Raw genomic sequence first — 22,630 nt, forward strand, 5'->3', positions numbered from 1 at the left:
GCTCTTCTGGGTCCTTCCTTAGCATGTTTTTAATATCTATCCATGTGGTTGCATGTATTAGTAGTCATTGCTTTTTATTGCTGAGTAGTGTTCCAGTGTATTCCATCATGCCACAGTTTGTGTACCCGTTCCGTTAATGGACAGTTGAGTTATTTCCAGTTTTTGCTTGTTATGAATAAAGCTGTGATGAAAATTCTTACAAACATCTATTTGTAGACATAAGTCTCCATTTGTTTTGGCTAATTATGTAAAGGAGGAGTTGCTTAGGCCAGGCCAGGTATATGTTTTATTTTATAAAGAACTACCAGACCGTTTCCCAAAATGTCTCCTGCCAACAATGCCTGAGAGTTCCAGTTGCTCTACATCCTCGCCAACACTTGATGTTGCCAGTCTTTTAAATTTTATTGTTTGGCAATTTAGTAAATAGATTGATTGGGGTTCTCCAGAGAAACAGAGCCAGTGGTGGGGGGAAGGAGAAAGGGAAAGAGAGAGAAAGTGATTTATTGTAAGGAGTTGGCTCATGCGGTTGTGGAAACTAAGAAATTCCATGATCTGTCATCTGCAAGTTCAAGATCCAGGAACGCCTTCTGGAGTTAGTTCAGTTTGAGTCTGAAGCCCTGAGAACCAGGAGAACCAATACTCTACGTCCCAGTCTGACGACAGAAGACCAGTGTCCCAGATCAGTCAAGCAGACAGCTCAAAACCTCTTTTTCTCCATCTTTTATTCTGTTCAGCATTTCCAGTGTATTGGGGCATGCCCACCCACATTGGGGAAGGCGATCTGCTTTATTTAGTCTACCAATTCGAATGTTAATTTCATCCAGGAACACCCTCACAAACACACCTAGAAGTAATGTTTAACCAAATATTTGGGCACCCCATGACCCAGCCAAGTTGACACATAGAGTTAACCATGACAACAGACATGTTAAAACACACGTGCACAAACACACACATACACATTAAACTGTTTTTAGGTGTCAGCGTGGCTGTCTTCTAATATCCACTTATGAGAATCTTCTTGGCTCCTGAGGCAACAGGTGAGCCTCAGTCCCTGGAATGGAACTGCAGAGGCTGAGTCCAGAAGAGAGGTGTTGAAAGAAGCAAGTCAGAACTGCTGGGCCTTTTCCTAGTCCAGAATGTTCTCCAGGCAAGAGTGCCTTACCATCTCATAAATTGTGCATTGGTTTCCACTTATTTCTCAGGGGTTGGGCGGGAAAGTATGTGTGAAGAATGTGATATCCACAGCCTCTGCTCTTGGGGACACATCTCTTCGGCAATATAGAAATGTCAAAGAAAGTCATCCCATGTTTCCCCTTCATCTTTCTTTTGTAATAAATCCCATTTTACAGGGACGCCTGGGTGGCTCAGTCAGTTAAGTGTCTGCCTTCAGCTCAGGTCGTGATCTCAGGGTCCTGGGATCGAGCCCTGCATTGGGCTCCCTGCTCAGCGGGGAGTCTGCTTCTCCCTCTGCCTCTGCCACTCCCCCTAGTTGTGCGTGTTCCCTCCCTCCCTCTCTCTCTTTCTCTCTCTCTCTCAATAAATAAATAAAATCTTTTTTTAAAAATCCCATTTTACCAAATGCATTTAGTGAAGTGTCATTTCACAGACAAGCACCACAGGATGTGAGAGGGAAAGATCCAGGCTGGAAACTAGGAACTGAACAGTAGGGATGTGGCGTTGAGGGTGGTTCTCTCTGAGCCCCTGGGTGAGGGGAATCTACACCAGCCCCTCTTCCCCGGGACAGGAGGGCCTGCCTGGACGGCCTGGCTTCCTTTTCCCTGGTTGGTGCTTTAGATTCTTCTCCCTTTAGGTGATCCCAGAGACAGGCAGAACTGGGGCATCGTTAAAATAGCGCATCAGCATAGGAGGGAGGGTCAGGGAGGGAACTGGGGCAACATGCGGAGCACACGTCCCGCCCGAGAAATCAGGTCTTAAAGGAGAAGGTTGCAGTTTTGGGAAAGGAGAAAAACTGATTGACATCCCAAGATGAATGTTGTGGAGGACTGGGAGGATGGTAACTTGGGCCAGTTGCTCCTGCCTTCCCTCAGTTGCCCTGTCAGTCCGGGAAGGACCCGGGTGCAGGAAGATGCTTACCATACATGACTATGTGCACATTCCCAGGGTCTCTTGGTTTGCCTACCAGTGGACTTACCCTGACCTTGGGGTTACAGCGGTCAAGGCCCTGCACTGGGTGGCGAGTAGGGGTTTGTCTTCTCCCAGGAGCTCTGGTTTGTAGCCCAGCTGAGGATTCCCCCATTTACGTAATCCGCTGTTGAAAGACAGGAAGCAGCTGGGCTCTGGCTGATCACACTCTCGTGGGCTGATCTGGCTGTATAATTTTGAGCTGCTCTGATGACGAGAAAGAACAGAAGTAAGGTCCCCATTAGAAGGGCTCCTCTAGATTGGGGTGGGGGAATCCTGTAGCAGCGTTTGCTTGGTAGAGCCCAGCCGGTGCAGAACTGGGGGGTTACAGACACATTCCCCTCAGTGCCCTGTCATTCCTTCCTTCCTCATTTTGAGAGGTTGGCAGAGAAGGTCTAGGAACCCTATAACTCCCTTGCCTCTGCCACAGCCGGGTGGGAGCACATGACGGCTTAGAGGAACCGCTGTCGGACTTGGCCCGCAAGCCAGGGCTAGCCGGCACTTCACTCTGACAGTGGCACACAGCACGTGCAGGGCGCTGCCTCTGACAGCAAATAAGATAGGGAGAGGTAAAGCGGCTGGGTGTGCGTGCCGTCTGCCTCCCAGCTCCCAGGGTGCGCTGGGCGGTCAGGTCTCACACGCAGGCAGGCAGCGTCCCAAAGGCTCTACCTGTAGCTTTCTCAGGAGGGAAAAGAAAGCATGTCTTATACACACTTCCTGAGTGCTGATGAAGGGCTCTTCTGAAATTTGACTCAATCTCGTCGATCGGGTGACTTTGTGGACCTTGGTCTTTGTCCACAGGGCTGACTTTAAATTGGCTTGAACTTTTTTCCAAAGTGGGATCAGAATTTCCTAGACATTTTAACCTTCAGATAGCTTATAAAGATCATAGTATTTATCATTCCGTAGGGCTGTTGATGCTGAATCGTGGCTGGACATTTACAAGAAAAGATTGGGGCAGTAGAGTGGTAGCATCCTTCTTGATCATCCATGACCTTTCAGGAAAGAAGGTGGGGACATGGGGACATAAGTTTTTTACCCTTAGTTCTCCTTGTTTTTCCAGCCCTCTTACCTCATGTCCTTTATCTTCTATTTAAAAGGTAATTTGCAAACTCTGGCACTACTGGCTTGGTGCCAAGCAGAAAGCACAGCTCTGTCCTTCCATGTTAACACAATGCCCGGGAAGAAAAAAATTCTCAATTGTTTCCGTTTATGGGATAATCCAGGCCCACAGTGCTTCAGAAGAAAATGCTGGGACAATGTGGAGGATTTGAAGTTACTCTTTAGTAATACCCAGCATCTGTGTGGCGTTTATGTTCCTTTGGCCATAGAACGGTTCCTCCTTAGACCAGCCCGCCTGTCGCACAGCTCGGCAAGCAGGGCACACGTGGTGCACTCAGGCTTCTGGGTGCTGTGTGCCAGCTCTGCGAGGTGGAGTTAACGGCAGTACCTGCTCCATAATCTCGTAAATGAGGAGACACATACGGCCCGGTGGCTGGTCACAGTAATGGCTCAGTACATGTGAGCTGTTGTCTGTCATCGCGTGCAAGAGTGGGAGCCACAGAGGCTGAACGGGGAGCCTCGGTCCACACGGGCAGTATGGGAAGTACCATGCACGGTGCTCCAGAAGTTCTGAGGAAACAGATGGGACAAGTAGAGATGGCCACTGCCCCTGCTCCCGGCACACTTTACGTGACCTGTGTCCTCTGTGCCCTCCTGCTCTGCCACCCCCATCTCCCAACCCCCCAAATCCTTGCCCAGCCCTCCTCTTCCTTCCTCCTCGTTCAGTGCTGCCGGGCTTGATGATACATTTGATTAGCTTCTTCATTGGGTGCTTTCAGGTTTCTTACCTCACCTGATCCTTGCAAGAAGGAGGCAAAGTCCTCTTTTTTTCCAATGAGAAAACGGAGGTCCCAGGTATCTGGAAGCTGGAAAACCCAGGTCATCTTGTCATTTCCCACTCACGTAATAGACCCTGAGTTATTTTTTGATCCTTACCCCACCCCACCCCCATTCCAGAGGAAGGTCAGGCAAGTGGTGCTTCCTCTCCCAATGTAACGTTTCCCAACCCACCTCTTTCTTAAAACGCTGTTCTGAGGTGTTTTCCCAGCACCACCAAGCAGTTAACCCAATTTCATCACTGTCTACCCGGGGAAAGCATCAGACCGCACAGGTTAACGGCTCCGTCCGCCAAGACTACCTCCACGTCAGACCCCACACAAGTTCAGGTTGTCACCTCTGCTTCTGCCTGACTGGCTCTTAATCAGACGTTCCCATGACCCCCTTCCCGGGTTCATTTAATTTGCCAGAGCAGCTCACAGGACTCAGAGAAACACGTACTTGATTACTATTTTATTATAAAAGGATATACTCAGGAACAGCCAGATGGAAGAGTTACAGAGGTCAAGGTAGGGGACAAGGCATGGAGCCCCCATGCCCTGTCCTGGAGCACCACCCTTCCTGAATCTTCATGTGTTCACCGCCCTGGAAGCTCTTTGAGCACCATCCTTTGGGGTTTTTATGGAGGCTTTATTACATAGGCATAACATTGTTGAAATCATTGGCCATTGGTGATTGAACTCCATCTCTAGCTCCCTCCCCTCCCCAGAGGTTGAGGAGGAGGACCAAAAGTTTAGACCCTCTAATCAGCTGGTTTGTTCTTACAACTAACCCCCATGCTTAGTTTACCAGGGAACTTTCCCAAAGTCACCTCATTAACATAAATTTTGGTGTGGTTGAAAGGGACTTGTTATGAACAACAAGACATTCCTTTCACCTTATGGCTCTGGAGCTATTTCAGGAACCAGTGACAAAAGACCAAATACTATTGGTCTTATTATGTTAGGAAATTCCCAGGGTGTTAGGAACTCTGTGCCAAAAACAGGACGAAGACCAAATACGTAGTTCTTATTGTAAATCACAATATCACATGTGTAGTCGGCTCCTTCTTCCCAGATGGAAAGGACTTTAGATGACCAGCTAAGAAATCTGACTGGTCTCAGCCCCGCCCCCTCAAGTATTTGAGCCCGAGTCTTCCTCAAGACCTCTTTCTCTTTACAATGAGGGCACTGGCCTAAACCTGGGAGTATCACCTTGGTCTGTTTTTCTAGGACATAAATGTCCGATGACATTTCCTTGTAGACCTTCTCGTTGGGTGGCCTGCTTCCCAGTACCTCAACTATAACTCGACTCCCTGTCCTGCATTCAAGGAGTCATGTTGGGATGCAGGGGTGATTGGTGCTATTATAGTGATGACCATGAGTCTGTTCTAGGTTATCAGAAAAGTGAGTAATGCGAGGCGTAAGACCTTTTATCAGTAGTAACAGTTCACTTTAGCACCCCCAGCGACTGTATCGAGGCCTGGTGTTGGAGGAGCTGATCCAGAGAGCAGCCACCCTGGCTTGCCCTCAGCTCTGAGCCCTCAGCCTGCAGACAGGGTGCTAACGTAATAAATTTAAATGAGAAATGTCCTATAGTCATTTAAGGTATCATAAAGCCTTGATCTTTTGAGTCAGAAAAAGGAGGAATCTCCTGAAGAAAATGAGACAATCTCCCAGTGGCTGGTCATTCTGTGAAATCTTACTTAATACTGGTTTATTTGCACGGCCCGCACATGAGGGCAGAGGCAAGGCTGCCGAGGGACCTAGGGTAGATGTGGAGACATCCTCGTTGTACGATACTCAAGTTCATTACTCACCTGTCCACCACGTGTGTCACACTGGGTCTGTAGACTTCTAAACTGGGTTAGAAAAGAATCAGCCTGGTACATTTGAGATCTGGTTTTGCCAGAAAACTGAGGATGGACCCTCCCCCCACCATGTTTCTTTTCAGTCTTCTGGTTTTGTTATTGATGGATTCATAACCACCCAGAGATCAGAAAGTACAGCCCTCACTCAAAGCTTGGCCAGAATCCTTGGATTGATAGCACTTGCAAGACTTTTTAGCTGAGACACAGGATGCTCATGATCTTGGAGGGGAGGGGTCAGGAATGGGGACTATGCCACGGAGTCTGAGGTCCATTTTGTCCAAGGTTAACCAGGCCCTGGATTTTCTGTCTGGTCCTGTAGTTCATTATCACTGAAAAGAGCAGAGTTTGGAGAAGACTTTAAGCAAAGTGCTTGTGCCTTACATGGAACACAGGAGCTGGCTTGCTTCCTGTCTCCGCACCTGCAGCTGTCAAAGTCCAGGGTTTCCATAGAGAATGAGCAAGGCCCTGGGAAGAAAGGTGTGACCTCCTCCTCTGTCCGGTAGCAGCTAACAGTCAGTACAAGTCCTCTGCCTTTTGTCTGTTTCATAGGAAATGTTGCCAACAGATATTACCAATATCCAGTGAAACTGTGCATGGAACACTTTGACAAGTAAACAGGAGAGTCAAATTTTCACAAGATTTACATGTGCTGTATTGGACCTAGGAGATCCAGGCTGGGTGGGTAGGAATTACAGTCACAGAAGGGGGAAGCTGCAATGTGTGAAATTTGATGTGAACAAATAAGTAATAACTTTCCAATGGTAATAGATCTTTTTGGTAGAATGGAAAATAACCGATCATTTGAAAATAAGTCAGGGAACTGGGTTTGCTTAATGGAGTTCAGCTCAGAAGATTCTCAGTGGAAATCTCCAATATTGGTACAGTTCTGACAAAACTGCTTGGATGTATAAGCAGTCCAGACACCCCTGGTAGCGGGACAGTAGGGTCACACCACCCCGTGTTCGCCGGGCGTTGTGCAACAGCTGTTACTCCTAGTGGCATATGGCCAAGGCGCGCATGGCATCTGGGAGTACTCCGGAGGGCCACCCTGCTGCTCCACGCTCTCAGAGGACAGCTGCCTGAGCCACAGGGAGGCCGGGAGCCCTGGGTGAGGGAGGGAGGTGCTACCTGGTTCCAGGGGGTGGGGGAGCCGGGGGAGGGATGGAGGTGCTGACCTGGCGGTAGGGCTTCCTCCCACAGGTGGCCCAGCCAAGTGGTTTGAGGGCTGTGAGGAGGAAGGGCATTAAACGCTTTGTTATTCAAAGGCTGATGATTTGTTTGCCTTGATTGCGTTCCTCCCTATTCCTGCTGCCCACTAGACCCCCTTGGGAAAGGGTCTCAAGGTAAATACTCAAACCAGCTGCCAGTGCCTTCTGATAAGCTTCGCTGCCCAGGGGCCTGTGGCAGGGACAGCACTGTCCGGACAGTGGGAGTTGGGAGGCTGTGGTAAAATAACAGAATTAGTAAAGGGGAGACCGGGTGTATCTAGATTGCAGTTCTCCATGTTGACTCTGACCCCACGTGGCCATAGCTATCCAAGGGCCTCTGTGTTGATTGTGGGTGTGCTTGGTCTGGAGGAAGCATTTCATACTGTTTTCCTCTCTTTCAGGTTTCAAGTGCCCCATTTGTTCCAAGTCTGTGGCTTCTGATGAGATGGAAATGCACTTTATAATGTGTCTGAGCAAACCTCGCCTCTCCTACAACGGTAAGGGTTTGGCGGGGGGAGCCTCCGAGTGAGGGTGTTTGGCGGGGGGAGCCTCGAGTTCACGTGGCTCTGGGCAGCGTGACGCCGCGCTCTCCGGCGGGGATGCCTGCACAGCGTTGAGGCATCGGCTGGTCACAGAGTCTTGGTGCAGCAGCTGGGGAGGAAGCAGAGTAGAACAGGAAGGAAGGCCCAGGGGCCAGGCCCACTGCACCGGACAGTCTCTCTGGTTGTCAGGTAGGCCTTTTGCCCCTGAGTTCCTCGGACCTCGGGTTGGGAGATGCAGCCTTTGCCCATTTATACACCTGCCCACAGAGGGCTCGGGGGGAACGCCACCTCCTCAGGGGAGAAGGCACCTGTGCCGCTGGTGTGCACAGCAGAATAAGTTCAGTAAGTGGACGCCCTTCAGGGATTAAAAATGCTGACCTGCTACCTAGTCGGTCCACCAAGGCCACACTGCTTCCTACCTTGGAGGCTGCCTCAGAGCTGAGCAGTGAGTGCAGCAGGGCTAGAATCACCAGGCCAGGCCATCCCGTAAAACGCGGTACCTCTGTGGATGAAGGAAGTGTCCACATCAGCCTGGTATGCTGTGGGTAAAGATTTGTGACCCAGCCGATCTGAAGTCCAAGTCTGCCTCCGTCACTTACTCACTGTACAGTCTTAGACAAGTTGCTCAGCTTAGCAGAGCCCTGGTTTTCTGGTCCATGAAATGGGACTGTCAGCAACATGACTCTTAGGATTTCTATCAGAATAAAGTAAGATATTTACCTCTCAAACCTTTCAATACAGAGCCTGGCACACGGTCAGTGCTCAGGAAGTTACAGCTGGCATCGATCGAGACAGTCACCCTCAAGGATGTGAGCCCATGCGTGGGGTTCTGCTCGTCATTTTCCAGAGTGGACTGACCTCTCTTTAGTGCTGGGCACCGTGGGCCACCAGCAGCACTCTGGTCTGCCACTGTTGTGTGCTTACTCTGGTCTTCGGACCCTGTCCACCGGAGAAATGCATCTTCTGCAGGAACAGACACTGGATCTGAGGGGGGTGTGTTCCAGCCCTGTCACAGGGCTGCTTTCTGGGGTTGAAGTCCTAGCAGTGCTGGGGATGAACTCTGTGATTTCTCAGTCTGTGGACTGGATGGGAGGTGAGCCTGGGATCACTTGAGCCCCATCCTGACGACGAAAGTTTCCTGAGTAGACTTTCCTTCCAGAGCTGTCCTTGGCCTCCTGCCTCCTCAGACCCAGATACACTCCTGGCTCCACACAGCATTAGCCTAGGGAGGCCTGATGATTCCAGATTGTTCCTGCAAAGTACATCTGACAAATCTGATCTACTCCTTCTCCTAAAAACACACCCTACTATTCTCTTATCTCTTATTTACTAGCTCAGCCGAAAGACCCTGCATGCGTGTGGGCAGGCCAGTTACCTTCTTGTCTCAACTACCCTCAGTCTGGTCATTTTGCTCGGGTGGGAGGACCGGCTGCAGAGCAAGTTGTGGTCCTCCCTCTGCCCCCAGCGTTTCCTTCCCCTTTATTTCCCACCTGGTGCCCAGGAAGCCCGTCTTCTATCCAGGGACAGCCTCTCCCTGTCCCTGGACATTGACTGCTGCCACTTCTGTGAAACATTGTCATGTGAGCTCTGGGCGTCCTGTCAGACTCGTCAGTGTACGTTCCGTAAACGGTGCTCCAGCTCCACTTTGTTCTGCTCCTCGTCTCTGCCTGGGACCATGGAGGAAGACGTGTCTTCTCCCATGGCCCACAGCCCTCCCCAGCCATGGCCTCAGAAACTGTGTTCACTTATTCTCCACATGTGCAGAGCCCTCATGAAGACCGCTTTTTGTCCTGTGGGTGGCTGGGGAGAGTTCTCTGTTGACACTGCCTTGCTGTCAAGAACACAAAGCAGCCTCAGAGTGGGCTCCATCCAAGAGGACTGAGCTCTTGACATCATCAGGGAGAACTTTGCAAGGGCAGCTGTGGAGGACAGAGCGCTCTTGGGGCCACCTGAGTGAGAGGTACCCACATGCCCCATTCGAAGAACAGAGAAGGTGAGGGCCTTATAAGTGCCCAGTGCTTCCCGGAGCTCTCCTCCCTGCCCACAGTCAGGGCAGGGCCCCCTCTGCCTGTCCCTTTCACTTCCATGGGAGAGCCGGCTTGGCAGCCCAGCCTGAGCCTGTGCCACCCACAGAAGTCACACTCAGAGTCAGAATCCCCTTAGAGGAAGAAGAAGTTGGCCAACCAGCCTGAGACAGAACTGCAGCTGTTCCCATTCTGGTCCCATTTTCCCCTCCTCCTCTAACTGAAAACCACCCCTTCAGGATGTGAGAGAGAGAGAGAGTGAGTGTGTGTGTGTGTGTGTGTGTGTGTGTGTGTGTGTAAACTAGAGGCTTTAAACTCAAGGTTCTCTTTTGCAAAAGCCAATCCTTCCCAGCAGAGGCAAGGAGAGGCATGTTACATCTGGTCCTGTCAGTGGAATTTGACTTAAGGCCATGAAGATGCTTCAGAAATGATGGCTGGCCTCTCTCTGGACACTTACTGCCTTCATGGCTGGGCTCCCAGTAGCCAGTCTCTGTTTGCTGAAGACGTCTGAACCTTCCAAATAAGAGAAGGCGTTTGCCACCTCGGGTGTGTGTGTGGAGTGAAAGTCTTCAGAGCTGGTCTAGGGCCTGTTCTAGTTCACATAAAGGACAGGCCTTTCAGGGGCCATAGGCCACCCAAGTCAGGACCTCTGGGTGTTTATTTTGGTTTTGCCAATAACATACTTTACCCATGATTTCTCCCCACCCATCCCATCCTCCCCACCTTCACTTTATCTTTTCTATTAAAAAGAAATGTGAGGAGACTTAAAGAGTCTGTCAAGTGTGGAGCTCCCAGAATCTTCTGGAAAATGGGCAAGATGAGTCTTTCTTAGTGGATAGAGAGCAAAGTGCTGTTTTTTCATGAAGATTCACCAGAACTCCTGGTCACTCCCCTGGAGATTTCTCATCTGCATACACATACACACACTTTCTGTAATTGCTGGCACTAATTGGGGAAATTTCTAGAAAATTTACAGTGGTTATATAAGATGAAATTTAGTTAACCACCAAAGGAAAAAAAGTAGAAACCTCCTAAATGAGGCAGATAGAAAGTAGTATTTTTCTTATTATGAGGGTTGGCCTGAGCCGTGGGTTGGAAAGCCTCCAGTAGCGGCCTGCCAGATTTAAAAAAAAAAAAAAAAAAAAAGCCAACTTAGGAAAGGCAAGACTAGTTTAACTGGTCTACCCAGTGCTCAAGAGGAATGTGAAGAGCAGGAGCTGGTGCTCCCAGGGTAAGCACCTGCCTAGGAAGGCTTGTGAGTGGCTACCCCAGGCTGAGGGTGCAGGGAGGGTGCCAGACCCTAGGGCACTGATGTTCCATCCTTCCTTCTCCTCATCCACGGGCCGCTCTGAACTTAGGACCCCTAGGAAATGAGGGAGGAGTTGGTGGGTCCCACTTTTGTGGGTAAATGCAGTGAGCTTGAATGCGCCTTTAATTTCTCTCCCTTTCCAACATCTGTTTGTAGTTCTGAGACCGGGGAGCTCGCCCTCAAGAATCTGCAGTCAAATTTTGACCTTCACATTGCTCAGCTAGCAGAATGAGCCTTGAGATGGGCTGGGGACCTGATTTTGTTGTGAACAGAAGAGAGTCCTAATACTAGCATGCTAGAACATGCTAGATGGCCAGCTGTCCATGGAAAGTTTAGGGGGCCTTGATTCCAAGACCAACCAGGAGGTCCGTGGCCCCAGGAGATTCTGGGGTGTCTCGGGTTCCTTTGCCAGCAGTATTAAGGAGAGCTTGGTGGCTATCACAGCGGCTTCAGGAGATGTTCACCTCTCTTCTGGAGGCTGACCCACGCCCTGCTTCTTAGGTCCTAACCTCTCTCTCTCTTCTTCTCTGCCAGAAGTCATTTCCCCCAACTTGAGGGCTCTGAAAATGCTGTGTGTCACACAAAGTTTCTTTAAAGGAGAGGGAATCTGACTCTCCTAAAAGCAGGAATATCTCCCGCTAGTTTAACCCGAGCCAGCAGACTTGTGTGAATGGTGCTTATTTGGCCTGCGTCCCTGCTGAGACCCTGTGGTTGGGATATAAGTGCCTTTTCTTAGCCCTGGAGGAACCAGGTCCTGGCCGAGGAGTGTGCCCAGCCCAGTGGGGCCCTGCCATGGGCTAGTGTTAGATGCTGCAGCAGTGCCAGACTCAGAGGTGTCCCTCCTACAGGAGGGAAGGCTGGAGGGAGCTCCAGCAGGGTGAGTAAGGAGTCAGGGAGCAGGAGACCCACAGGGGCTCACCACAGTGGGGACACCGCGATCAGGTGGCTACAGGAGAAGGGACTGAGTGGGGTCCCCGTGGGGAGCCCCAGTAATGATGAAGCCCTCCAGGCCTGAGCTCTAATGGCTGACCTCTCTGGGCTTCCATCCTTGCAGCCAATCCACCAAAACAATTGGAGCACGCTCCATAACCTGGGGATGCCCCTTTTCCTGGAGATCTCCCAAGAAGGGAGCTGGCAAGACCTGGCATTGGTGGCACTGCCCCTCCCCAGCCCCCAGGAGACGGGCCGGCAGCTCTGCATGTTGCTGAGGAAGCTGCAGGACCAGGCTCTGCTGCCCTGGGCTGGAAATGAGGCCAGGAGGTGGAGTCGGAGTCTGTGTCATTTGCTAGGGGTTCTCCCTCTGGCTCCTACCTTCCTTCCCACTAGGGCCTTAACTGCTGTTAGGCACCAGGGGAAATGCACTGTGTATGGTCCTGCTCTCAGCTGGGGGCTCCAAGCTGCACCAACTTCAGCCTGCCCCCCAGGATGCTGGCAGAAATGGATCCGCAGCTGTTTGGGCCTTCCCGCCCCCTCCATGACGCCAGCGGCTCTGTGGGTCCCCTGGGGAATGTGGGAGCCGGGGCTCTCCACAGGGCAGCGAAGCCTCACAGTGGCACTCAGAGGGCAGCAGTGCAGCTCCCTACATCTAGGCTCCTCCTTCTTGGGCCCCACGTGCACATTTCTACAAGAATTGAAGGATCTGAAACTGTGAGTTGGATGGTGTTTTCCAGCCCCATAGGGAAAAGACCCTATTGCCTGGTCTTCTAAAGAAAGGAGGTAAGGTGGCCGAGTAGAAGGAACTTGTCTTGGGAACGCCACTTACCAGTTACATGAGCTGATTCAGAGACACTGCCCCCCCCCAAAGGATCTTTAGGATTCACTGAGATGTTTCTGTGAAGTCCTGGCATACAGCTGGCCCCAAAGAAGTGAAGCCTACTTTTTCTCCTCCTAGATCTTTCTGTGACAAACAGCAGCTGTCAGAGTGCTCCCCCTGTATCTCAGGAAGGGAACAGAAGTATGCAAGTCACCTCCCACCGCTGCCCCACCTCAGCCCCTGCCCAGGCATCACCCTCCACGCCCCCTCCCCACGCTGTGGCACCAGAGAGCTTTGCCTCTAGTTTGGCTCCCTGGTCTAGTTGGAGGGACAGGCATTGGCATCACTTAGCACCACCCCCAGCCAGACCAAACACTTCTAAAGTCCCGCTTGGGCAGTGACATTGGCTTTGCACAGGGCATCAGGAAGCTTGGGTGGAGTGGGGCCCGGGGCAGGGGAGCGGGGGTTGGTGGTTAGGAGCCAGTAAGAAAAAGGCAGAAAGCAGAGCTTCATTAATGTGTTCTTGTCAACCAGCATCCATTGAGACCCCCTCCTGTGGGTACCTGAGGATGCCAAGGGACATTTGTGTCTACCAGGTGGCCTCAATTTGTGCCAGGCCCAGGGTCCTTGGCTTCGGGCCTGGAGGTCCCCAACACCAACACTGCAGCCTCCTGCAGGAAGAGTATGGAAATCCCGTGGAAATCCCGTAGGAACCTGTTGATAGCCAGGCATCAGTTTCAGTTATTTCCACTCCCCTGCTGAGCTCCCAGGGACTGATAGGCTGCTGATTCCAGAGCTCCAGGGATTGGGACAGGAAGTTTTACTCAGCCCACTCAGGCCTGTGACCGGATCTGTGTACCTCCTGCTTTCCGCTCTGGGAAGAATGCCTCTCCCCGGGCACCGCGCTGGGTGTGGACACCGCTGGCCTCCCCACACTGTCGGGTTCCCGGCCTCTAACTCCTCCCTGCCCTCGCCACTCCAGGCCCCCTTTTGCAGCTAGGATCTAGGCCCCAGTGAAATGTGCTCCCCACTGTGTGCCAGCCGGGGTGGGGCAGCCCACAGTTTCTTCCCACCCGTGCTGCAGCCCCAAGCTGGCTGGTGAGGCGCAGCACGGCGCTGTTTGCCAATGTGCCTCGCAGAGTGTTCTGTGCTGGTAATTGATTGTTAGGAAGAAAATGCATCTGACCTTCATGTGCTCAAGCCTGAGTCCTTGGTAAGAAAAAAGGACCGCCCTTGTGCCTTCTGTCTCCTACGCCCTCCGCTTCCCGTGGTGACATCCAGTATGCAGAGAGAGGAGGGTTGAGTCCATTCCTGTTGACGAAGCAAACCTCGAGTCTTACCTCCATTCCCAGCTCCCACTCCGTATCTCTGTCACGTGTGCCCTGGCCTGGAGCCGGCGCAGGTGGACAGCACAGCTGGCCGGGCAGGAAGCTATTTGGGACCCAAGGGAATTCTAACCCGCCCCTTGGCCTCACAGCTGGGGTGCCGGTTGGGGAGGGGGGGCATGCAAGGGACACTGACTTGGCGTCTGTAAACTTACTGCACCGCGAGGTTAGAAACTCATCCCTAAGTGTGGAGAGAAGCACATGAGAGGTAGCTGGGCCCAAACTCACTTTACCAATGAGACACCTGAGGCCGAGAGGGCAGAAGTCAGCGCCCAGGAATATCTGCAGCGCGGCTCTGCCTTCTCAAAGCCACACTGGTTTTCCTCCCATCTTTATTGGGGGGTTTTCCTCCAATGCTTTATTATGAAAATGTCAGACATCCAGCAGAGGTTGAGGGTTTTCTGTGAACACCCAACCGGCGTCTGTGTTTTCCTGCACTTGGTTAGTCACACGGCTCCGTCTTCACCTGTCCATGTGTCTCAGAGCCAAACAAAAACACCAGTGCACTGCCTTCTTGGGTTTTTTAATTCTAAAGGTAATGCGTGTGCAAATAATCTTAAAAATACATAAAAACATTTTGCTTCTAGTCTTCCTTTCCTCCACCATTGACGTGTAGATCCTCCCAGATGTTTTCTGTGCTTACACGAACATTCAGATGCACACTTATCTCAGTATGGAGGGCATCGGGTGCTTTAGGAAATGGGATCACGCCCTTTTACTGATCCACCACTTGCCACATTCGGAGTCTGAGGTGACACCCCAGTGGCCGACTGATGATGCGCCATCTGGTTTCTGTTCTCGTCACCCTTTCAGGTGGGCCTGTAAGTTAGTTAGCCTGATGTTAGCAGGAAATGACCCCAGGCTGTCGTGGCCGGGCAGCTGAGAGTGACTTCTCTCACAGCTCCTGTGCACAGGAACGTCTGTACTGAACTGGTCCTGTCTTCGGCTTTTTCCTCAGGGTTCCTGATGGGAAGCTTTGAGGCACTTTAGCTCTCTAGGCCATGAAGAAGCCTCGTTTTCTGGGTCCCAGATGTTTCCCTTCCCACCAGAATAATCAGAGTACCCAGAAACAGCAAGGGAGGGGGGCACCAAGTGAAGGGTTCCAGGCCCTGCACTACCACTCACGGACCCCCAACTTAGGCAAGATGCTTGGCAAAATGGGAGTAACACGTATGCCCTGCCTTGCTCGTGAAATTGACACACACGCGTGCGCACACACACACTCACGATCTCAGTATGTATCACTGGCAGTGCTCGAGAACCAGTGAGATCTATCAGTAGTGAGGAACTGATCCGGCTCCCAGCTCACCTTTCTTCACATCCATAACCCCACTCTCGGTATTTCTCCTGTGGTTTTGGGAACTTCTGAGTAACTTTGGCTGCTTTTCCCCCTGCACCTGCCTTTCAGATGTTAGAGTTAACCTTGTGTTCTGTCTTCTGCCTTCTTGAATTTCAGTTGAATCTCTCTCCCACTTCTACCCCTGTCACCCACATCTCTCTTCTAAACCCCAGATCTGGACTCCAGTGGACTCCTGGAGGTTTCCTTAGTGCGTCCCAGTGGAGACGCCTGGTCAGTGCCTCCCACCCACCTCTGAACTCCCTTCTCATGCCTGTCCTCCTCTTCCTGGGTCCCCTCTCCTCGTGACGAGCGTGAGCCATCCATCCCTCCTTGCCCCCGTGGCTAGTGCAGGCCCCGAGTCCTTCCCTCCTGCACTGCTGCATTGGCCTCCAGAGTGGGCTCCCCATCTCTGAGCTCTGCCGGCCCGTTCTCCAGCCCGTTCTCCAGGAGTCAGCAGAGACCAGCTGTGATTGGAATGCGTCTCCAGGGCCTCGCCGTGAACCAGATGAAGCCGAGGCAGCAGTGCAGAACATGAGTTCGTCCTGGGGGTATCGGTCTCACCCACCCCCACCCCCACTCTGGCCCCACGTCTCTCTGCACACACCATAGCAAACTTCGTGCTGTTCCCAGTGCACGGATACTGTTCCCTTTGCCTGAAATGCCCTTCCCTGAACGGTCCCCACCCTGGTAGGGCATCAGCCATACCTTCGTAACTGAGCTTGTATGCATCATAAGGCTTCCTAGAAATTCGTGTGCTGTTCATGTCTATTTTCTTGTCCGCCTCCCCTGTGAGACTATGACTTCCATCCTGAGACTGCAGCTTGTTCACAGAGTTGCCAGCACCAGAATGTCATAGAAATGTAGTAAGGGGCTGCTGCCCCAGCCACGGTGCTCCCCTGATTCTTTTCGGGCTTTTCCAGCCGTGGCTGTGTGAGGGGCCTGGGATGTGCAGTAGTTTCCTTCCTTTCCTTTCTTCTTCTTTTTTAAATTGAGTCGTAGTAGCATCTAGGACCTTCCCAATGCCGTGCTACCACCCTCTCCGTCTAGTTAACAGTTTTTGAAAGAAAACCCCTTACCCATAAAACAGTCACCCCCCCCTCAGTCTCTCCTGCCCCCTGCCCCAGGCCTACTTCTTGTCCGGATTGGCCTCTGCTGCATGTTTCATAGAAGGGCGTCGTTTGATAGGTGACTTTTTGTGTCTGGCTTCCTTCACTTCGCGTGATGTTCTCCAAGTCCATCCACGCTGCAGCCTGCATCGGTGCTCTGTCCCTTTTCACGACTGAGTGATACTCCATTGTATGGAGAGATCCCATTTGTTAATCCAGTTCCCAGCTAGGGGCCTGGGGTGGTTTCCACCTGTCAGCTGTTGTGAACAGTGCTGCTGTGGACGTGCTCACCTGAGCCGTCGCTAGACTTCCTGCCTCTTCCATTCCCTCTTTCCTTGCACCCCCTCACCGTGCTTTGCCAAACCGGACCTCCGTGCACCTGGTACACGTGTGTGTTTGGGGGAAGGTCTGCCCAGGGAAGCAGTTGGCCTCGGCTACATGCCTGTCTCCTCCGGAGCCCTTTCCACCCTCCATCCCCTGGCCACTTACTTGGTGATTAATCCTAGTTTGTCTTGAGATGATTGGTGTGCGGTGTGCATGTCCTGTCTCTGCAGTGAGGGCCTTCAGGTCATAGTACCCCTTGGTCTCCTGTGTCGCCTACACAGCCTTGCTCACTTTGGGTGACCCAAGCAGTCCCAGCCAGTTCCTAGACCTGTGCCTGCTTTGTGCCACCTGTCTGCTGGTGACTGACCCTCTCCCACTCTCTTCTGTCCCCCCTTTTGCAGATGACGTGCTGACGAAAGACGCGGGTGAGTGTGTGATCTGCCTGGAGGAGCTGCTTCAGGGGGACACGATAGCCAGGCTGCCCTGCCTGTGCATTTATCACAAAAGGTATGAAAGAGCCACCAGGACTAGTTCAGCCCTATCTGAGATCCCAGAGGGCTCCTGTGTAGCTGGGGGAGAGAAGGGGAGACCCTCCTTGCTAGCCATTCGGTCCCCTCTGTTGTGGGGTGACCTCTCCTCCCACCAGGGGCTCTAAGTAGGGCAGAGGCAGAGCAGGTCTCTGGTTTGATGGCCTGGATGGTGCTGGCTGACAGGGAGACCTGCAGAGCCCCCCAGGTTGGAGGCACTTAGGATCTCACCTGGAAGGTGGGTTCTGCATCCATCTTCCTGAGCCCTTTCTTCCTCCATGGGCCCCTCTGCTCCACAGTGTGAGGACTGTCGTCTGCGCCAGGGAGATAGCATGGAGGGGTGTGTGTGCTGCCCCCACCCCTACTTCTCTCCCCAGAGGGCCAGAGGCAGGAATAGCCCCGACCTGTGCAGCCACGGCACTAAAAGCTGCTAGAATTAGCAGGGCTGGGAGTCGTCCTCAGGCTCCAGCACGAGCCTCGTTCTTGTCTCCAGCTAGAAAGAAGACACCTCCTTACCCAAGATGGGAGGACACTCTGTGCCATCTGCTCTTGGCTCCTCGAGTCCCAGAGCTGCTTCGGACACACAGTCTTTTTCAAAGCCTGCCTCACGGGCTACTGACCACAACGCAGTTGTGGTGCCGGGCACACAGATGTGGCTGGTGCACGAGAGGCTCGAGGTCGGCCCCAGGGGAGGGGGTCTAGGCCTGGGCCCAGCACAGATTTCTCCAGTGCCCCAGGGAGGCACCACTCAGGACCAGAAGATGGAAATCTTTGGCTCTGGGGGAGAATTATGCAAATTATCTACCTGGTTCCTGTGTTTGGAAATACCCAGATATTGGCTTACAAATCAGAAAGCTGTCTTAGGGCAATCTCTGTTCTCTGTCTGGTTCAGATGGCCCTTTCTATAAACACTGGAGACCAGGGTTTCATGGTCAGCCTTCTGTCTGGCCCTCCCCAGCAACGTCACTGAGCCAGAGGGTTGGTCCTCTCCTTCCCACCTTCTCCAGGAAAGGCTCCGTGCCATCCACTGACCACAACTGACCAAGCCATGTAGAGCTTGGGGGTCTCCTGAGAAGTCCCACCAGGGAGGAAGCCTCAAGGCTGCCCCTGTGACCGAGGAGGGGGCTCTCAGGACCCCAGAGCTAGAGCAACAGCCAGCCTGCTGGGCCTTGGTTCCCATCTCCTTGTGCTTTAAGCCCAAGAGATGGTGGGCTCACTGGCCTGCATGGCCCTCCTACTCTCACCCTCTCCCTGGTAGCTTTTGCCCCCCTCCAGGCTCCGTGCAGGCGAGGCCTGAGTCCCTCTCAGGTCCATACTCCCTGCTTCCTGAAGTGCCCAGATCCACCCAATCCTATGCCTGCCACACTAGGCTGATGCCTCAGGCTGAGCCAATATCAGTTTTGGTGTTCTCCTTCCTGCTTCAAAAAGTGGATGTCTGGGGACACACTTTTTTCCCCCTGAGGTCCTCATGAGTGAGATTTAGCAAACCCCTGCTTAGAAGCCTGACCCTTGGAGAATGCCCCCTAAGGAACAGCCTGGTCAGCAGTAACGTGTCTCCCCTTGCCACCTCCCTGCCTCAGTTGCATAGATTCATGGTTTGAAGTGAACAGATCTTGTCCAGAACATCCCGCAGACTGACCCTGCTGGGCTCACTTGCCGACTCCTCTCAAAGGTAAGCCCATGGTTGGGGGTGCTCCAGGCTCAAGGCCTGGGGTCAGTTGACTCTGGGGCCTGGAAGATAGGGAGCTCAGTTGCCCTTACACACCCCACCAAGAGGGGAGTATTTTACCAGTTAGTGGTTCTACTGGGGGGTGAGGGGCGTGGTAGAAGGGGAGGATAGGAAATACGAACTCAGAAGGTTATAAAGGAGAGCCTGCTCAGTAAAAGTAGATTCTTGGGAAAAGATCAGTGTATTCCAGACATCTAAAGTGAGTCTCCCTGAAGAAGGTTCAGAAGGATCCCGTGAAATGTGCCAGGTGGGAGAAGCAGCAGCACAAGCTCTGGGACCAGACACTGGGTTTGTGACCCACTCCACCTTGTGCTTGAGGGGTGGTGAGGGCAAGTCCTGCCTCTCAGAGTCTCTGCTTCTTTGGGGCTAGAGGGATAACCTCACTCCCTGTATGGACATCCCACTAATTAAACAAGACAGCTTGTGGGACAGTACACTGTCCTCTGTGGTACTCATCCGTGATCATGTCACTGCTGGTTCCTCCCGCCTGCAGGCCACCTGCCTCACTCACACACACACACACACACACACACACACACACACACCGCGCTTCCAGATGAATCTCTGCAGCAGGCCGGCACAATCTTCCCCACCAGATGTGCACACGTGGTCCCCTATTGAACCATGCAGTCTGACTCCCCGTCTCTTCCCCAGGGCACCTTGCTTCTCTGCTGACCATCCTCTCCTGTCCCCCATCCTACCTGTCCTTTGCAAGTTCTGGGCTGGCACTTTCTTTTTTCTGGCAAACAAACAAAACTCCCAGAGAAACCAAAACCCTGACTCCACCTCATCTTACATCCAAAGGTTTGGGGGCCTCTTTTCTTCTCTCTCTCTCTCTCTCTCGTTTTTGTTTGTTTTGTTTTCCTTTGTTCTTCATTAGGTTTATTTTATTTATTCCAAGTAAACTCCCAGAACAGCTGATGATGTCAGACAAATCAGGGACATTTGCTCTTTTTACCTTCCCCTCAAAAACTGAGGACATGGGGAGAAGAAAAAGCAAGGGTGAGAGTGAGGCAGAGGGACTGGGCCAGCGCCGGAGAGGGAGTCCAAACCCCGACGGCACGTTTGGCTTCGGGCCCCAGAGCGGAACCACGGACACCTGGCCAGCCTCGGCGGGATGCACGCGGCCGGCCTTGGCCGCCAGAGCGCGACTTACGTGTTCCGGTCCACACAGGGACAGCCAGCCCCCGTTCCTGAGAGGAGGCATCCGACACGGGCAGAGCTGAGCTGGGGACACCAGTGGGAACAGGGCACCCCTTCTGCACTGACTTCCAGAGAATGGTTCTCCCTTTCTCCCTGAGGACACCAAATTGGATGAGAGCGAGTTTGAGAGAAGAATCAACTGCTATCCTTCCCCTCACCCCTCATCCCAGGAGGGAAAGGGCATTTTCTTTTACACCTTTGAAAGGCATTGTGGGTCTGTCTAAAGTGTTTACAAAAAAAAAAAAGAAAATTATATAAAAAAAAAAAGTCTAGTGTCGACTGATGTTTTCCCTCGTGATGTTTACAGATTGCTGTCTGCTGCCCAGCTAGAGCCCACTCAGTGACAGAGACGAACGGGGCCGCGCGCTCTGACGTCATGGGAGCAGGCACACGGTCTCCTCCTGTGCCCGGTGCCCCCCAGCCGCCCTCTCTGTCACCAACCACTCTGCCTTGGGTGGTTTTTTTGTTTTTTGTGGGTTTTTTTGGTTGGTTTTTCTCCCCCCTCCATTTTTCTGCCTTGGTTTTGCACTTTTCTCCCCCTGGGACCCCGATATGTAATTTCATTGCCAAAAAGCACCCATCAAGGACCTTCTCCTCTCCTTTCCCTTTTCCTCTCCCTCCTTCTCTCCTGGTTCTGGTCAGTTCAGAGGGTTTAACAATCACAAGTGTCCTGCAAAAATGCCTGAACATTTTTCTTAGACCCTTGTGGATTTTTTTTTTCCAGAAAACTTAAACAGACAAAAGACTTATTAAAGGAATATGTACAGTTATCCCTGTTTTCAGGCACTCTGTTTGAGAACATTTTAGCCATTGATGTTCATACGTGGCATCAGCCCATGCAAGATAGGTTTCTGTATTTATATATTAAAATACAAAAAAAAAAACCCTTATAAAATGTTTAAAAAAATGTTCAAAGCTTGGGGGAAAAGCTTTCTTCATTAGTCAAGGTGTTTTGATATGGTATTAAAATGTCTAATAAAAGCTGCACTGTGTGACTTTATTTTAATGAGGTATTGTTACACAATCAGGAAGTGGGAGTTGAAGGCCTGTCCCCCCACTCCCTCACCTACCTCCTTAGCCTTCCTCCAGGCTGCTACTTGGCACTACATGAGTGTGAAGTGGTCCTCAGAGCAGTCCTGCCTGGGCAGAGGAAGCCTGGCAGGTCAGACCCGAGTCCTTCCGGGTTACTGACTCTCCCAAGCATCATGGAGTCCACCTGCCATCACCTGCCGAGTGGTTGTGACAGAACTCTTCAGGAAAGATCTGCGGGGGCAAAAGATCTTGCAGCCAGTGGAGGCTGCAAGGATGCGGATTCTTCCAGGTATCGGCCCAGTCCCTGCCTTCATCCTCAGCTCCCCATCCCACGCCCCGTCCTGCCCTGCCTGTTGCTCAGTCTGCCTCTCAGTGCTGACTCATGGGCATGCTTCATTGAGGCCCAGAAAGAGGCCCTGCTTTGGGGCTGAGCCAGCTCAGAGCCCTTGAACTAGAACCAGCCACTCCGGGCTCACAAGAGTTGGCACACCTCAAGCTGGGCGGGAAGCTCGGAGCAGGGGGTAGCGGCGCATGCCCGGCCTCTGTCCCCATGCCAGACAGGCTCCTGGAGCGGCATTCCAGAGCCTCCTGCAGAGCCTGGGAAGGAAAGCTCTGGAGGGAGATACCTCCAAGCTTCTATGCTCACACCCCTCCTCGGGCCTCTAGAGTGTTGTTGCTTCTGTGGGCCCTGACTCCCCCAGACCCTGGCTCTGCAGTCCTCTAACTTCACGTGCTTCCCAAGGCACCTATGCTGTGCGAGGGCACTGCAGGCCAGTGGGCAAATGGGAACCAAGGCACCAGCACGCTCGGCATGTTCAGAGAAATGCTAAAGAAGAATTTGTGAGTCTGAGCCTGGGCCTTCATGTCAGACCCACCTGGGGTGGGGACCCCCCCACCCCAGGGAGCAACAGTCCCCATGGTGGCAAGAGCATGAGCTCTAAACTGTCTGCATGTGGGCTTTTCTATTTGGCAGAATGATCTTGGGGCGACAACTTTGCTCTTCTGAACTTCAGATTCGACCACATATGAGTGGGGACAGTCGCCCAGCTCAGAGGTCACCGTGAGGGTCAGAGAATCTGCCCGAAAGCCTCTGGCGCATGCATAGCGGCTCCCTCATAGTTCTGTCACTGCAAAGAGCACTGTTCTATTCACAGCACCTCCTGCTTCTGCCTGGCAACTGTGTCTCCCTGTTCTAAATTTAATTCCTCTAGCAAAGCTGGCCCTGAAGATCTCCTTGCCTGACCCCTGGGCCTGCA

General features: G+C 52.4%; 1 protein-coding gene across 4 annotated transcripts in view; it reads left to right on the plus strand.

Moving 5' to 3' along the window:
• The window catches only part of ZNRF1 (zinc and ring finger 1), a 93,494-nt gene extending 72,171 nt beyond the window's left edge, over nt 1-21,323 (plus strand). Inside the window, exons 2-5 of one of the 4 annotated variants that reach the window (XM_008689713.2) lie at nt 7,503-7,598; nt 17,285-17,390; nt 18,991-19,082; nt 20,650-21,323. In XM_008689713.2, coding sequence (XP_008687935.2) covers nt 7,503-7,598; nt 17,285-17,390; nt 18,991-19,048 — 260 coding nt within the window. In that variant the 3' untranslated portion in view covers nt 19,049-19,082; nt 20,650-21,323. Of the gene's footprint in view, nt 1-7,502; nt 7,599-17,284; nt 17,391-18,990; nt 19,083-20,019; nt 20,619-20,649 lie in introns of those variants that run through there. The other 3 variants (XM_040633590.1, XM_040633591.1, XM_040633589.1) reach the window with 3 other exon arrangements.
• The last annotated feature ends 1,307 nt before the right edge of the window (nt 21,324-22,630 follow it).

The sequence above is a fragment of the Ursus maritimus genome, unplaced genomic scaffold (assembly GCF_017311325.1).
Source record: "Ursus maritimus isolate PB19 unplaced genomic scaffold, ASM1731132v1 scaffold_19, whole genome shotgun sequence".
NCBI classification, from domain to species: Eukaryota; Metazoa; Chordata; class Mammalia; order Carnivora; family Ursidae; genus Ursus; species Ursus maritimus.